General features: G+C 37.5%; 2 protein-coding genes across 2 annotated transcripts; one reads left to right on the forward strand and one right to left on the reverse strand.

The window, feature by feature from the left end:
• The first annotated feature begins 7,615 nt into the window (after positions 1 to 7,615).
• nmur1a (neuromedin U receptor 1a) lies at positions 7,616 to 9,791 on the forward strand. Its single transcript, XM_060865042.1, has 2 exons — positions 7,616 to 8,727; positions 9,415 to 9,791. Exons 1-2 carry the CDS (start codon positions 7,845 to 7,847, stop codon positions 9,789 to 9,791), a joined length of 1,260 nt encoding a protein of 419 aa, XP_060721025.1. The 5' UTR covers positions 7,616 to 7,844.
• Positions 9,792 to 10,603: 812 nt separating this feature from the next.
• dynlt2b (dynein light chain Tctex-type 2B) lies at positions 10,604 to 14,202 on the reverse strand. Its single transcript, XM_060865051.1, has 5 exons — positions 14,087 to 14,202; positions 13,018 to 13,151; positions 12,428 to 12,497; positions 10,857 to 10,920; positions 10,604 to 10,741 (listed from the first exon to the last, which is right to left on the reverse strand). The coding sequence occupies exons 1-5, from the start codon at positions 14,143 to 14,145 to the stop codon at positions 10,694 to 10,696; spliced, it is 375 nt and encodes a 124-aa protein (XP_060721034.1). The 5' UTR covers positions 14,146 to 14,202; the 3' UTR covers positions 10,604 to 10,693.
• Between the last annotated feature and the right edge of the window lie 1,011 nt (positions 14,203 to 15,213).

A 15,213-nucleotide genomic window follows, 5' to 3' on the forward strand; every position in this document is an offset into this window, starting at 1 on the left:
GAGCGACGTCCACAGCCGAGCTGAAGGGCCGAACGACGTCCACAGCCGAGCTGAAGGGCCGAGCGACGTCCACAGCCGAGCTGAAGGGCCGAGCGACGTCCACAGCCGAGCTGAAGGGCCGAGCACAACCCCAGACGCACCCCGGCCAGATCCACCCCCAAAGTCCAGGAAAGGGAGGGCGGGAGGGAAAAAAAATAAATCCTCCACAAAACAGAGAAGTCCAAAAACAGGAAAAAACACAGGCCTGCGACACCCCCCGCGGACAGAAAGTGGGGCGACGTCCTCCACGGAAACCAAAAGTGAAGCGACGCCCCCCACCGGAAAGTGCGGAGTGATGACACAGGACACTGAAAAAACAAAACAAACCTTGGGCTGGCGACATGGCCCGCAACCAGGAAGTGAGGCGGCGCCCCCGCGAAAAAACCAAAAGCGAGGCGACGCCCCTCACCGAAAAAATGCGGACCCACGTCGCCAAACGCGCCAAGTCCAGAGGGGGGGAAAAAAAAAAACCAAACACGAAAAAAGTACTCCCAGTCAGCCGGTCCAAGTAGCTGCTATCCCGCTGGGTCCTCATGTGGCGGCATCTACTGTGATTTGTCCTGTCTAGTCTGCGTCCTGTTTCATGTTTTCAGTTATTAAACCCTATTTTGATTTATGCTATCCTGCGTTTGGGTCCGCTCTGTTTCCCGACGTTACACAATTATATTTTTATCTGTTTTGGAGTTTAGCGTGATATAAACCACCTCATTATGAGTGTGAGGTGTTTCTCTTCTTTTTTATTTATGTGATGGTTCAACAAATGAATTTGATGGAAAAAAAGTGAGTGCATATCTTAGCAACCATGTGATATTATCTAACTAATCCACAGACCTTTCATTAAAACTTACAGAGGTTTTGTCTAAATTCACCACAACGGATGATTATGATGATAATGATGATGCTCTTGTATGTGGTCATGGCAACTGATTGGGATACACATCTGGTATGTGTGTGCATGTGTGTGTGATGGAGAGTTCTCATTTCACTTGAGGCCCCTAACTCAGATTAACTGGAGTTTGATTAGACATTGCAATAATTACACAGAATTAATCAGAGGCACTGGCGTGTGTGAGGATTTTAATTAACACAGCATTTTGTGTGTGTGAGTGTGTGTGTGTGTGTGCGTGTGTGTTCCAATTTCACACATATACAGGAATAAAGAGAGACATGGAAAGCAGTGTGTGATTAATGATCACTCTGTTAAATGTGAATTTTACAACTTGTGAGTTTACATGGTCTGATTTCTGTAATAAATTCATTCATTCATTCATTCATTCATTCAAATGAAAAAGCTTAGAGAGAGAATGCCTCATAAAAGACTGAAATAAGTAACTATTAGTACTATTAATATATACAGAGTAAATGTGAATAGACAAAGAAAACGCAAGTATGACAGAGAGTGAGAGAAGCTCTGTGCTCCTTTATTCAGGCTTTTGTGTGTGTGTGTGTGTGAGTGTGTGTGTGTGTGTGTGTGTGTGAGAGAGAGAGAGAGAGAGAGAGAGAGAGAGAGAGAGAGGTGTTCTTTAACAGACAGTGGGATTTATTTCTCCTCAGTGAAGTGACTCATTCTCTGAGGTCTCGCTGAATTAATGATCAGGTTTTAACTTCATTGTAAGGTAAGAAATTCTTTGTCTTTATTTTATTCACACACATTGTATGTCTCATCATAAACATAAAGTTTATGAATCAGTCTTACTGATCAACAAAAATTAATCTTTTTGAGTTTTTGATGTAGAATTCTGAAGTTTGTTTGGAATATAATACTGATGGAGGGAATTACAGATGTTAAAATCTGACTCTTCTAGAAATTGAGAAATTATTATTTTAGATTTTATATAAAGTGTTTCAAACTCTCATCAGTGTTTATTCATGTTTATATTTCATATATATATATATATATATATATATATATATATATATATATATATATATATATATATATATATACACTGTATATACCGAGAGAGAGAGAGAGAGAGAGAGAGAGAGAGAGAGAGAGAGAGAGAGAGAGAACTGTATTTAGTGTAGAGACAAGCTCAATGGCACTCTCTATGTAATTATAATAATGCCTAATACGTTTGAAGCAAATAAATGTGTTAAATAGCACTAACTAACTAAAATGCATTGCATCAACAGTGCTTGCATTTTAATTGGCTGCAATTCAACATGGTTGTATAATTAAGCTGTGCATTTAAAAAAAAAAAAAAAAACATTTCAAACTCAATTTCATTGTTAAAAAATTTGCCCTTCCAAAAAATTCTCTGTCCATTTAATTTCGCTTCAAATATTTTCAAAAATTCAAAAAATACTTTCAAAAATTCTGCGACAAAAATTTGACAAGAAATTCTAGGTCTTACATCTGGGAATCACAAGAGAAGCAGTTGCATGTAGTGTTAATTTCGTCAGACGAGACGAGACGAAATATGTTCTTCAACAACCTTTTTTTTCATGACTAAGACGAGACGATGACAAGACTGCACCACTGTCCAAAAACGCTGACTAAGACTAAATTAACATGCATTATTGTTGACGAAAAAAGATGAGACGAAAATGTTTTGTATAAAATAAAAACTAAGATAAAATCTCTCTTCATTTTCGTCTACAATTGTCTCTGCTTTTTCATCAGCTGTTAAGCCTTTAAAATATTCACAACGAGTTCGCGGCTTCGCGCTGTTTAGTGTGTGCGAGAAAGAATTCATCCACACACCGCTCAAAAAAAACCTCCTGAGCTCAAGTCCACCGTCTCGGCAGGTTTTTTGTGTTAAATTATATTTCCTGTCGCTGCGCAGGCTCTTTTATTGTACATGACAGCTTATGTCCCGATGAACGGTCTTTGCATTACGATTAAAAGCAGTATCAATAAAGTAAAAAATGTGATGTGCAGTCAAGTTTGAGTGTATGCACTGTTTAAACGAGTGTTCTCAACTTCTCACTGATACTTTTGTGATTCGCGGACTGTAAATAGGTTGTATTTTAGGCCCACAGTAAAGTAGGCCTATTCTTTTCAGTTTTTCTGAGTATATATATTTTATTTCTGATTTGAACAGAAACATGAGACGCAAGACAACCAAAACAGTTTTAAAAACTTTTGTAACTTGTCAGTCGGAGTCTGTTGGGCCTCAGCTTTTGAATTGTGTTGGTTAAAATAAAATACTCTTCAGAACAGGTTAATCATTTGTGAATGTGTCTCCTAAATCAGAAATTGAAAACCAGACAAGTTTAACATTTGCATTCAACAAAAATCATTCAACAAGTGTATTTTGTCAGGTAATTATGACATTTAACCAATGTTTGAGATGTGAAACACTTTTTTTACTGAAATGTTTATCAGTAATAATCTCAGTAATAATGTGTTATTTTAAAAAAGACTACAATTTTTTTTACTAAAACTAGACTAAAATTAAAAGACTTTTAGTCGACTAAAACTTGACTAAGATACCTTGAGTTTTCTTTTGACTAAAACTAGACTACAATGACGAGACTTTTAGTCGACTAAAACTTGACTAACAAAAAAAGATATGTGAATGACTAAATATGACTAAAACTAACAAGGACATTTGGCACAAGACTAAGACTAAGACTAAATTAAAAATAGGTGACAAAATTAACACTAGTTGCATGCATGATGCATGAATGCCACCTGCTGCTTCTCCACCTCACCAGCAGGTGGTGCTAGCAGGGGTTGACGAAGACCAAAGCAACAGGTAGTAAAAGGCAATGATGATAACGGATTTGCCAAAATGGAGCAAGCGGTAAGTAAAAGTTATGACTATGTACTTTTGCATGGTGTCATTTTACATTCACTTCATTTATTTGATCAGTGAGACCGACCTAATGACTTTAACGTGTTGTGTTTGAATTTCAGCATTTGCTTTTGGATTTTATATTTGAAAGACTTCGCTCACGATTGGTCAAGAACTTGTCTATTTAAGTGCTATTTATTATGTAGTTGCTCTCCCAGAGGATGTTTTAAAAGGGATCACAGAACTGCTCAGACTAATTCAACAAAACCTGTTAGACAGAGAGACGCCACTGTGACTATTCTGCAGGAGCGAGCGGCAAAAGATTGACCAAGTTTTATAATATCTTCAAATTACATTTCATATCTCCTAGACGTGAACTGTTCTATTCCAAAACCATTGCCCACAGGCTTGGAGTAAGCACACATCGCTGTATTCAGACGAATGGATAGCAGGCTCCCAGACGAAGTGTTAGATGCTTGTGTTATATATGTAAAGCAACACATGCCTCATTGTGGATACAGAATGGTGAGAGCAGCGTTAAAGGCATGAGGACACCAAGTGCAGATTGAATGGGTCAGAGCCACAATGCATCAGGTTGATACAGTGGGAGTTATGTCTCGATTGACACAACTGGGCTGCGTTGTACGGAGGACCTAATCGGTGTCAAGCCCTAGGTCAATAATGCACATTGACACCAAACATCAATTAATTCGTTAAGTTTGTCAGTATTGTTAATTCGGTTATTTCAGGTTGCTGTGATAAAATGTGCTACTGGAAACAACTGTGTGAATTGTGTGTCTCTTGTTTTGGCTACAATATAGTCATCTTTGGAGGTGTAGATGGCTTCTCACGAGAGATAATGTTAACTTTAATTTAATTTTAGATGCATAATGTATTAATTTACAATCCAGCATATAATTTATTCTTAATTCCAATAGATAATGTACCTTGGTGCTGCATCTAACAACCTTGCTGCAACTGCCTTTTAAATTTTTTCAAGAATCTGTAGAGACGTTTGGCTTTCCTTCCGTGGACATTTGGCGATTACTCCCATGTACATGTAAGCAGCATGGAATAAGTATATGGTAAAAGCTGTGATTTATATAAAGATTGTGATTATACAGTTTTGCAGAAAACAACCTTCAATTGTGTTCTTACGCAGTGACCAGGGCATCGAAAATTTGGACATAGACAAAGAACGTCCACAATCAACGGTGAGAATGTCTAAACTTGCTTTGAGGAGTCAGTTTTCAAAATGATTTATTTTTAGCTTTGTCTTATGTCTTTTGTCTACAATGAGTTTTAATTTTAGATTTTTACTGATTCATTGATTTAGCATATTTCTGCTTTTTGGGTTTGAATTTAATTTAATTGATAAATTTCTCTTCAGGATATAGAGGTTATGGAGAGATGTCTGGACATCAGTGACCATTGTGTACTATGATGAAGAAGCTGGACAGCTTAATATTTCTGACCTTACTCATCTGTTCTGCTGCCACTATGTATTTAAAGCTTATTTAAAGATGATCTCAACCTTTTTCGCAACACCTTCGACAAGCACCCAATACAAACAGACCCCTAACCAGTTACAGGTGTTGGGGAGCATTCACCATCCTGTACCTGAACCTGATAGAGGTACATTAGTTCTACAGTATATTTTGATAGACAAGGCCAAGAAATGTGAATAATCTTTGCATGTCATGCAGCCTGAACCAAAATTAAAAATTAATTCAGTACAATGAATAATTGCATTGCCTCATGTTACATGCTTTACTATTTTTCTGTCTGCAGGGACTAAGCATAGCGCATATAGACTAGGAGAGCAGTGGCCTGACCATCGCTGCACACTCTAGTGTTGTGTCTACAGCTGAATGTCCCTTGACCACTGAACAAATCCAGTCACTCAGAGAAACTGTAGACCCCAAAGGACCTTCACAGACTTTTGGCTGGAATATATATTTAGCAGCACTTCAGTTTTGCCAGGCAGTTTTGGAATAATCCAAATTTTTATCAGTTTCTCCCTTGCAGTCATTTGTAACTATGTAATAAATTTGTAAATAAACCCATTAATTGTTCTGTTTTTCCTATAGTGCTGTGCATATATCACATATTATACAACCTTTTTAATTCAGGAAGAAAACAGTATTGCTCAACTTAAATTATTAATTTGCATACGTTTTAACATTCAAGTACTTGGTACTTATCCTGTATGAGACCGATGAGCATAGTATCATCTGCAAATTTCAGGAGTTTAACAGTTTGGTCACTTGAAGTGCAGTCAATAGTGTAGAGGGAGAATAGCAGTGGGGAGAGAACACATCCCTGAGGAGCGCCATTGTTCAAATGCTGGAGGTGACACCTCCCAGTCTCACCTGTTTCCTGCCTGTCAGGTATCTGGTGATCCACTGACAATCTCTTAAACGAAGCTCTTAATCTCTTTAAAGAATGGATTTAGTAAGGTTGTTACATAATGATATCTAATTAAAAGTAGAATTTGTCAATGGTGCGGTAGCTTACCACTATTATTATTAATGGTTGCAAAACTGCCATCCATACCGATAAAAAAAAAAAAACAATGTTATTAAAGAGCTAAATGTGTTAAATAGACAAATATGTTCATGAAACATAATTCAGATACAGTGGGTTGCTGGTCTAGTTATATTGGCATGGTTGGGTACATGCAGGACAGAGCATTAACTTTGCCATTCTTGGTGTCTGGTTAGAATGTGAAGAATTTAATTTGTGAAGAATCAGGCTCATCTGGCTTGGCTATAATTGAATTGTTTAGCAGTTTTCAGAAATTTGAGGTTTTTGTGATCAGTGAATATGATGAAGGGATGCAGGAAGCCTTTGAGTCTGTGTCTCCCTTCTTCCAAGGATAGCTTTTTTGTTTGTTTGTTCATTTGTTTGTTTTTTGGAGAAAAAATTGACAAGAAAAAAGATTCTCTATTAAACTTTGGGAGAGTATCACCCCAGCCCTGTATTAAAGGCATCCATCTTGAATGATGAATGGCTTGGTGGGGTGAGGATGTTGGAGAATTGGATGAAAACTGAGTTGAAAGATAAAAAAGTCAACATGCAGTCTTTAAGAGCACATCTCATCCAAAGTTCCCAAAGTTTTCTCTTAAAATTTCTTAGTGAGTTTACCCTCACCACTGTCACATTGAAAGAAAACAGCCCCTAAGGAATTGATCTCTTCTGACTGATATGAATGAATTTAGCAAAAATGTGCATAAACCAAAAACTGAGCAATGACAGTAGATATGACTTAAACAGAGGTTTGATTTGATGAATATAGAGCTGAATCAACTGTCTATAATTTGTCTTTAAAATACACCTGCATTTTTATGAACTTGATTCCTTTGTCCTTTCACCAAAAAGTGGTAGCTCAGTAGTTAAGGAGTCGGACCACTGATTGGAAGGTTGTTAGATTCAATCCCAAGACCACCAAGCTGCCACTGCTGGACTTAACCATCGGTTATTTAGTTGTATAAATTAGATAAATGTGAGTTGCTCTGGATAAGGGTGTTTGCCACATGTAAACCTTTTATTAAATTCACTGACAATCTTCTCAGCAGTTGAGGCTTATTATCTAACAAAAATATGGAAAACATCACAGAATGATGTAAGTGATATTGATGATGACGATGATGATTTGTTCATTTAATTTGCTCATGGAAGTAGACATAAACAAAATGTACAGTATTACATTTATAGGTTCTAGGTTGCTTTATGAAATCTCCTGCATAAAGTGGCGAAGTTAAACAGTCACCCTGGTGTGTACATTAGGGGAGAAAGTGGGAAGAAAATGTATGTAAAATCCTCTACTCAGACTTGTCCACAAGAGAATCAGGCTACATCCCAATAGAGATTCTGCCTTCTAAAAAAAATCTATTCAATCTAAGTGTAGCATTTGTATAGTGGCCTAAAGGTAAATAAAGATTTCTCTTGAAACCAATGAAGCACATCTACAAGACATAGACAAGAGCAGAGAAAAACACTGCTTATAAATGATATTTATCTTGTTCTGGTGTCTGTGTGTTTGCTCTGCTTCAGGTGATCATGTCTGAAACAAACTGTTCATCTTCAGTACAGAGCTGTGATCAGAGGTTCCTGTGCAACTCCACCTTTCCATTAAACTTGACTGAAATAGAGATGGAAGATTACTGCTTGAGTCTGGATGATTACCTGGAGAAGTACCTGGGTCCTCGGCGCTCCCCTGTGTTCTTGCCCGTGTGCATCACTTACCTGTTGATCTTCAGCGTGGGAGCTGTGGGGAACACTCTCACCTGTGCTGTGATCACACGCCACCCAGTCATGCGCACACCCACAAACTTCTACCTGTTCAGCCTGGCTGTGTCTGACCTGCTGGTGCTCATCCTTGGCATGCCCCTGGAGCTGTATGAATTGTGGAGTAACTACCCCTTCCTGCTTGGGAAGAGTGGCTGCTACTTTAAAACCTTCCTCTTTGAGACGGTGTGTTTTGCCTCTGTGTTGAACGTGACGGCACTCAGCGTAGAGCGTTACATTGCCGTTGTGCACCCTCTCAGGGCAAAATGTGTGGTGACACGTGCCCATGCCAAGCGTGTGATCATCTGTGTTTGGTTTGCATCTGTGATTTGTGCGCTGCCCAATGCGAGCCTTCATGGAATCTACACACTCCCAAAACCCCACGGGCATGGAGAGGGGCATGAGCTGAACTCAGCTACTTGCACATTGGTGAAGCCACGTTGGATATATAACCTAATCATCCAGATCAGTACATTCATCTTCTTCATCTTGCCCATGATGACCATCAGCACACTTTACCTGCTTATCGGCATCCAACTGAAGAGGGAGAAAATGCTGCAGGCTAAAGCTGAGTGTGAGAACAACGGCCACAGAAATACCAGCGTGCGCATGCAACAACCACAGACACGAAGACAACAGGTCACCAAGATGCTGTGTGAGGAATACAGAAAATAAACAATTTTTGCTCTCTTGTAGCATCTCTGTCTCCTATGGCGTGTCTCATGCAGTATGTTTTTCACTCTATTTAAATGTCTCACCACGCTTTAGTGTGTCTCAGTCTCCTGTACAGTCTCACTCTACCTGCCTTATTCTTCTATAGTGTGCCTCACTCTATTATTGTGTGTTTCATTCCCGTGAAGTGCGATACAGTCTCCTGTAGTATCTCACTCTCCAGTAGTCTTTCACTCCCCTCTGCTGTCTCAGTCTCCTGTAGTGTCCCTTACTCTCCTGTAATGTGTTTCAATTTTAAGTAATGTGTTTCACAATCCTGTTTGGTGTTTCACACTGTTGTATTGCATCACACATTGCTTTACTATGTCAAACTACTCCTGTAGTGTCTCTCATTCTTTAGTGTTTCACTTTCCTCTAGTGTCTCAATCACATGTAGTCTGTCTCATGCTTCTGTCGTGTCTTGTTTTTCTCAGTTAATTTCAGTATGCAATACTGAACTGAATTCAGTATGCAAGTTTTCTCTAGTGTGTCACACTCTTTTAGTGTCTCTTGCTCTCAAGAAATGTATTTTATTCTACATTTGGCTGAAGGAACACTTTAATGCTACTATGTAATGTAGTGTATGGCCTTTATTTTAGCATGACGTGTAATATTAGGTTTTGTTTTTCAGTTGTGTTGGTGGTGATGTTCGGGATCTGTTGGGCGCCGTTTCACACAGATCGCCTCATGTGGAGTTTCATGGACGAGTTCTCTGGTGTGGAGATGTTTCAGTTGTTTGAGTTTGTCCACATCTTCTCAGGTGTGTTCTTCTACCTCAGCTCAGCCGTGAACCCCGTGCTATACAACCTCATGTCCACTCGCTTCCGTGAGATGTTCAAGGACGTGATGTGTGTTCACAAACGTGCCTCTTCCCAAAGGAAGTACTCTCTGAGCATGACACGAGCCACTGTGCGAAGTGTCTTGAGTGATGTCGCTAATGGCAATGCAACCACTGATGGAGATTTTGAGTTTTATGAATGCCATGAAAATGAGACTACGTGTGACTGAGTTACGTGTGACTGAGTTACTACGTGTGTGTGCAGCTTGTGGTGTTATGGGCATGTTTATGAAAGGTTAATAAAAAAAAAAAAAAAATTATAATAGATACTCTTTAAAGATACTCTTTAATGTTTTTGTGAAATCTATTCAATTACCAACTGATTTGTTTTTCTTATTTGATAATCCCCTTTGTTACTTTCTTAATTGTTGTACAGGAGCAACAGAAATCATGTTGAGTGATTATAATTATTAAAACTGATATTAAAAATGAATAATATCTTTTATTTCTGAAGCAGAGGTTTTGACAAATGTATTCCTTTTGGTCTGCAGTCACACAGACGTCCTGAATAATATTTTTATGTGTAAACACCAATCAGCCATAACATTGAAACCACTGAAAAATGAAGTGATAATCTATTTTCATTATAGTGTGTATATATATATATATATATATATATATATATATATATATATATATATATATATATATATACACATACGTGCTTGTGTGTGTGTTTCCTACACATGCACATTTATATATACTCAAATATAAAAGAAGATGCAGGAGCCAAATACGTGTGTTGGCTTTTTTCTTTTATCTTTCACTCATTTGTTGTCAGGATGTTTTCTTTTGCTTTGCTTATTTCCTTTCTGGTGCCTGCGAGTTGATTATCACACTGTTTCAGTGAAAGGTGAAAGTGTTTTAGGGGAAAGTTTGAAGGTATACACAACCAAGTCTGTGAACACACTTACACTTTCATGCCAAGCATAATATGTTCAAGCATAATCTTTATTTCATACAAAAAAATGATAAAAAAAAAAAAAAAAAAAAAAAAAAAATGTGTATAAATAAAAGCGGAACGGAAAAGTGGTATCCAACATGTTTTTAGATGAGAGCTTCTGGTCCTGTGTCAATAATGATAAACTCCATATACAGTAGCTACACACACCATACTGTCCTGTTAAGCATAAACACAAGCACAACCATAGTTACATGTGAGAGGAATGAAACATAACAAGGAATTGTGTGTGTGATTGTGTGTGTGTGTGTCTGTGTCTGTGTGTGTGTCTTACATTCATATAAACTTCTTTAGCACAGCCATCTGTATCTGAATCCCAGAAAGAGCGAGATGTCATCCTGCACACACACACACACACACACACACACACACACACATTTAATACTAGAAGAATACAAACAATGAAGAATACAAACAAATGATCATGTATCATGGTAATAAACTTGGCTTGTGCCCACAAGGGCACCTGATTCCTACATGTATTACATCCATAATCCAGAGTGTAAGCATAGTCACATCTCTGGACCTTATGGTTACTTCAGTGTCTTATTGTCATGTTTTATTATCTCTATGTATAATTTATGCTCAACTCTATGCACTCAGCCCCACTGTTTCATAACCCTCACACCCACACCCCTACACCCCCACCACGCTATTTCTGTTGCACTTTATGCATCTCCTGTCAGCACTGTGCAAAGCAGATGTATCTTGCACTTTGGGTCCAAGGGAAACTTTTTTCTGCACACTGTATATTTGACTGTGATGACAGTAAAAATCTATTTGACTACTAAACTAAACTAAACTAAACTAAACACTGTAGCCATTAAAGGGCACTACAGCACTGTGAGAAGAAATTATATGTATTTAAGATAAATGATACAATTTAAAAGAAAATTCGTATTGGTCTAAATTTCTTGGAAAATATGCATACCATGATAAAATTATTTAGTTTACAGCAAAGCCTGAGCACTCATTTCCATATTATGTAGATAAATTATTCTGGGTAAACTGCCTATTGTGTTTATTGTGTTTTATCGCCTTTATTGGAAAACTAGCTTTATTTGTGTTTGAATGGTCCTCCTGTCAGTTATTTCATAGAGATGTTCCAACACCTCTTCACTCCGCCTCATCTCAGTTTGAAATCAGCAAGCCCTCAGTGCAGTCAGGTATTTCTCCTGTCAGCAAATAATCACCCTGTGCTTCCAATAATATTACCACAGAAAACAGCAGAACCAGAATAAACAATGGCACAGCCTGTCCAAGATGTCTGTCCATTTATTACTGGTGATGGGAATGAAGAATTAGCACGGTTACGCCTGGACACGTAGGTAAACAACATACACAGCGGTAAACTGACAAATCCAAATGATTGTGTGATGAATTTCTCATTTATCCTCTCACACGTTTAGCCCTGTCTTATCTGATTTCGGTTTGTAGCTGATACAGTTAGTTTCCAGTGCTGATAACTAATACAAACAGCCAAACAAAATTTTCAAACATTTTCACTTTTTAAAAATAGTACATCTGAAAGACAAATAAATTGTATTCTGTAGTAAACTGTGTGTTAAAGGCTACATTTTGGCCATGACTCTCTCTCATTGGAGTTGGAAGGACACCACAGATCATTCTATATACAGTGTGAGTGTATTTAGTATTTGCATTGTACCTTTTTGGGGTCAATATGAGAGCCACAGTTGTACAAAGATTACAGATTACCATGTGCAGTAGATATAACCAGATGGACAACATGTGCGCCTCTCACACACCCAGTGTCCAAACTAACTGGATGTCATTAACTCGATTAATTTTATTGTTTATAGAAATGTTGTATAACGTTGGTCTTACTTCACCCCCTGTCCTCTCTGTTCTCCAATCATCACCTGAACCATCAGTTTGTATCTGTCCAAACCTAGACCTGTACACACACGTATACACACACACACACACACACACACACACACACACAGAGTTGTATAAATTTAACTGTGTGATGTCAGCATTTCAATGTAATGTAACTTTTAAAAAAATAGACTTTTGTTTAGTTTATGAAATTTTATTATGTTTTTTTTTGCACTCAGCCACTTTACTGGGCACTAAAATGCACATTGGTCATGTAGCACATCTGTAGATATCTGCACTCAGGGACTTTAACTGTACTACTGCACACACGGTCACCTCTGACTATGTACTTTAATCTACATATTTTCGACATTTTACCTCAAACCTCACACCTACCTTATACTTCACACACCATAGCTCTATAATGTTAAAGCTTTAATGTTAATTTATATTTATTGTTTACTGTTTATTGTTTAAATTCTTACTTCTCACGTTGGTCCATAGTAACTTGGTCCATTTAATTTAGGCATGTAAACCAATGTGATTGTTGAATTGAGGTCTGAAGTTAGTGTTCGTGTTAATGTTAGTGCTCTGACCTTTAACACGGTGCTTAATGGTTTCAGCCAGTGTTTGTGTGAGCAATGGAGTTTCCTCAGGATCGTACCGAACTCCAGATAAATTCTCTTTCAGAATCTCTCTAATACATTCCCTCACCACTGACACCCTGAACCTGCAACACACACACAACACCACAACACATACAAAAACACCGCTTTTAAAGCAATGACTGACAACTGGATGACGTGACAGAAACATCATATAACGAAACTTTAAGCTCTTTGATCTGTGTCATGATAACAAGTTGAAAAACATCAGAAACGCAGTTTAATCCATTCAATTATAAGTCAAATTTCAAATGTTATTTAATTCTGAAAAAAGGGGAAATTAGTTATAAGAGAGGGGGAGGGGGGAGAGGGAGAGAGTGAATGAGAGAACGGGGTGAATGAGAGAAGAGGGGTGTATTTCAGAACCGTTTATCGTCACAATATCTATGTTATGTAGAGATTTCAACACTAGGGGTCATGCTGCTACAGAAAAATAATCCACAACAGGGTGATGCGATGAAATGGAGTTACTGTTCCCTCTCCGAATTTGATTATTTTCCTCGAGCACCATTCTGTATGGGATTCAAAAATCCCAGGAGATAAGCAGTTATAGAAATGCTAAGAACAACAGGCATGTCATGGTCAAAATCACTGAGATTACATTCCCTCAATTTTTGAATGTTCCCTCAAAAGATTACATTATCTCAAACTTTATCTTGATTTGATGGTTTTCTGCTCTATTGTCACGTGATCGGCTGATTATATTATTGTACAAATGATCATGTGTACAAGTGTAATAAAGTGTATACATCAGATCAGCAGTGACATGGCCATTACAGTTCTGCACATTACATCATAAAATAATTCATGATTTTATTAATCCAGGAAATAAATGTGCTGTCTCCCAACCGGAAAACTGACCGAAACCTCATCACCAATCGGTGCTGTGGCTTTATGGCTAACTTGCAAAATATACACTAACAGTTCTGTATTCACTTTAGAGCTGGATAATTTCCTTATTAAACCATTATATATGTGTCAATAATCATGTGTGTCTTACCTGTGTTGATAATTCGGTCTGATAAGATAAGTGTTAGTACTCTGCTCTAACCCAGTCATTATTAAAGATCTAACATATACACAACGCCGTTACTATAACAACTGCTAGGGTTTCGTTTCCGGGGTCACGACCGAAGCGGAAGTGAATCTATTTCATTTACACAATTTTATATATGGTTCTAAGAGTCAGTGGAATTCTCAGGATTTCATCCTTGACATTAAATCATTAATTTCTCTATTGTTTTATTCGGAGTGTATTTATTATGTATTCTTCTATACTGTATGCATTTATTTATTCTTGAGTGTTAGAAAATTTATTTATTTATTTGTTTATTTATTTATATATATATTTTTATGTATTTATTCGTGTAGATAGTATCTCTAAATCATTGAGACATAGATAGATATAGATATAGATAATACATAACATACATATAAATAATTGTACTTGTAGGTTAGAATTAGTGAGACGTGAAATAATATAAAACTAATATAAAATTTAATATAAAACTCAAAACCTGCTAATGTAAAGGTTATCTTAAGGAAGATCTCTCTCTCTCTCTCTCTCTCTCTCTCTCTCTCTCTCTCTCTCTCACACACACACTCTCTCTCTCTCTCTCTTTGTGTGTGTGTGTGTGTGTGTGTGTGTGAGAGAGAGAGAGAGAGAGAGAGAGAGAGACTCTGGTGGTCTTGCGGTGAACACAGTTGAAACAGACCCCCTGATTACAGCAAAACCACAGAAACCCCTAAACACACACACATACAGTTACACAGTTAAAGGTGTGATCTTGTGATCAGTGTTATAGTGACTCCAGCATTGAAGTGGAAATTAATCAGACTTATGAAACTAGATGTCATTAATACTTTAATGTCATTAGAACATTTTATAAAGTAGCACTAATAAACACACTGTTTCATGCTCTTGTACATTGTTTATTCCATTGTATTCTGCTATTGTCGGTAGGGTGAAGTAGAATGAATTGGAGATGTAAGGATTATTTATAAATCAAATATGTGTTTGTGAGTTTTAGTTTCTTCTTGTTTGTGTAATATGACACATTGTGCTGAAAAGTCAGTTTACAGTACTAGTGTCTTGATCAAACTGCAGATTGCTCTTGATACTCATAG

The sequence above is a fragment of the Tachysurus vachellii genome, chromosome 1, assembly GCF_030014155.1.
Source record: "Tachysurus vachellii isolate PV-2020 chromosome 1, HZAU_Pvac_v1, whole genome shotgun sequence".
Taxonomy (NCBI): Eukaryota; Metazoa; Chordata; class Actinopteri; order Siluriformes; family Bagridae; genus Tachysurus; species Tachysurus vachellii.

What these genes read in the sequence shown, in the direction of transcription:
- nmur1a (XM_060865042.1), top strand. Translation starts at nt 7,845, where the DNA reads ATGTCTGAAACAAACTGTTCATCTTCAGTACAGAGCTGTGATCAGAGG. An exon ending in ACAGGTCACCAAGATGCTGT is followed by an intron (nt 8,728 to 9,414) that starts GTGAGGAATACA and finishes TTTGTTTTTCAG; the next exon opens with TTGTGTTGGTGGTGATGTTC.
- dynlt2b (XM_060865051.1), bottom strand. Translation starts at nt 14,145, where the DNA reads ATGACTGGGTTAGAGCAGAGTACTAACACTTATCTTATCAGACCGAAT. An exon ending in AGACCGAATTATCAACACAG is followed by an intron (nt 13,152 to 14,086) that starts GTAAGACACACA and finishes TGTGTGTTGCAG; the next exon opens with GTTCAGGGTGTCAGTGGTGA. An exon ending in CAGAGAGGACAGGGGGTGAA is followed by an intron (nt 10,921 to 12,427) that starts GTAAGACCAACG and finishes GTGTGTGTGCAG; the next exon opens with GATGACATCTCGCTCTTTCT.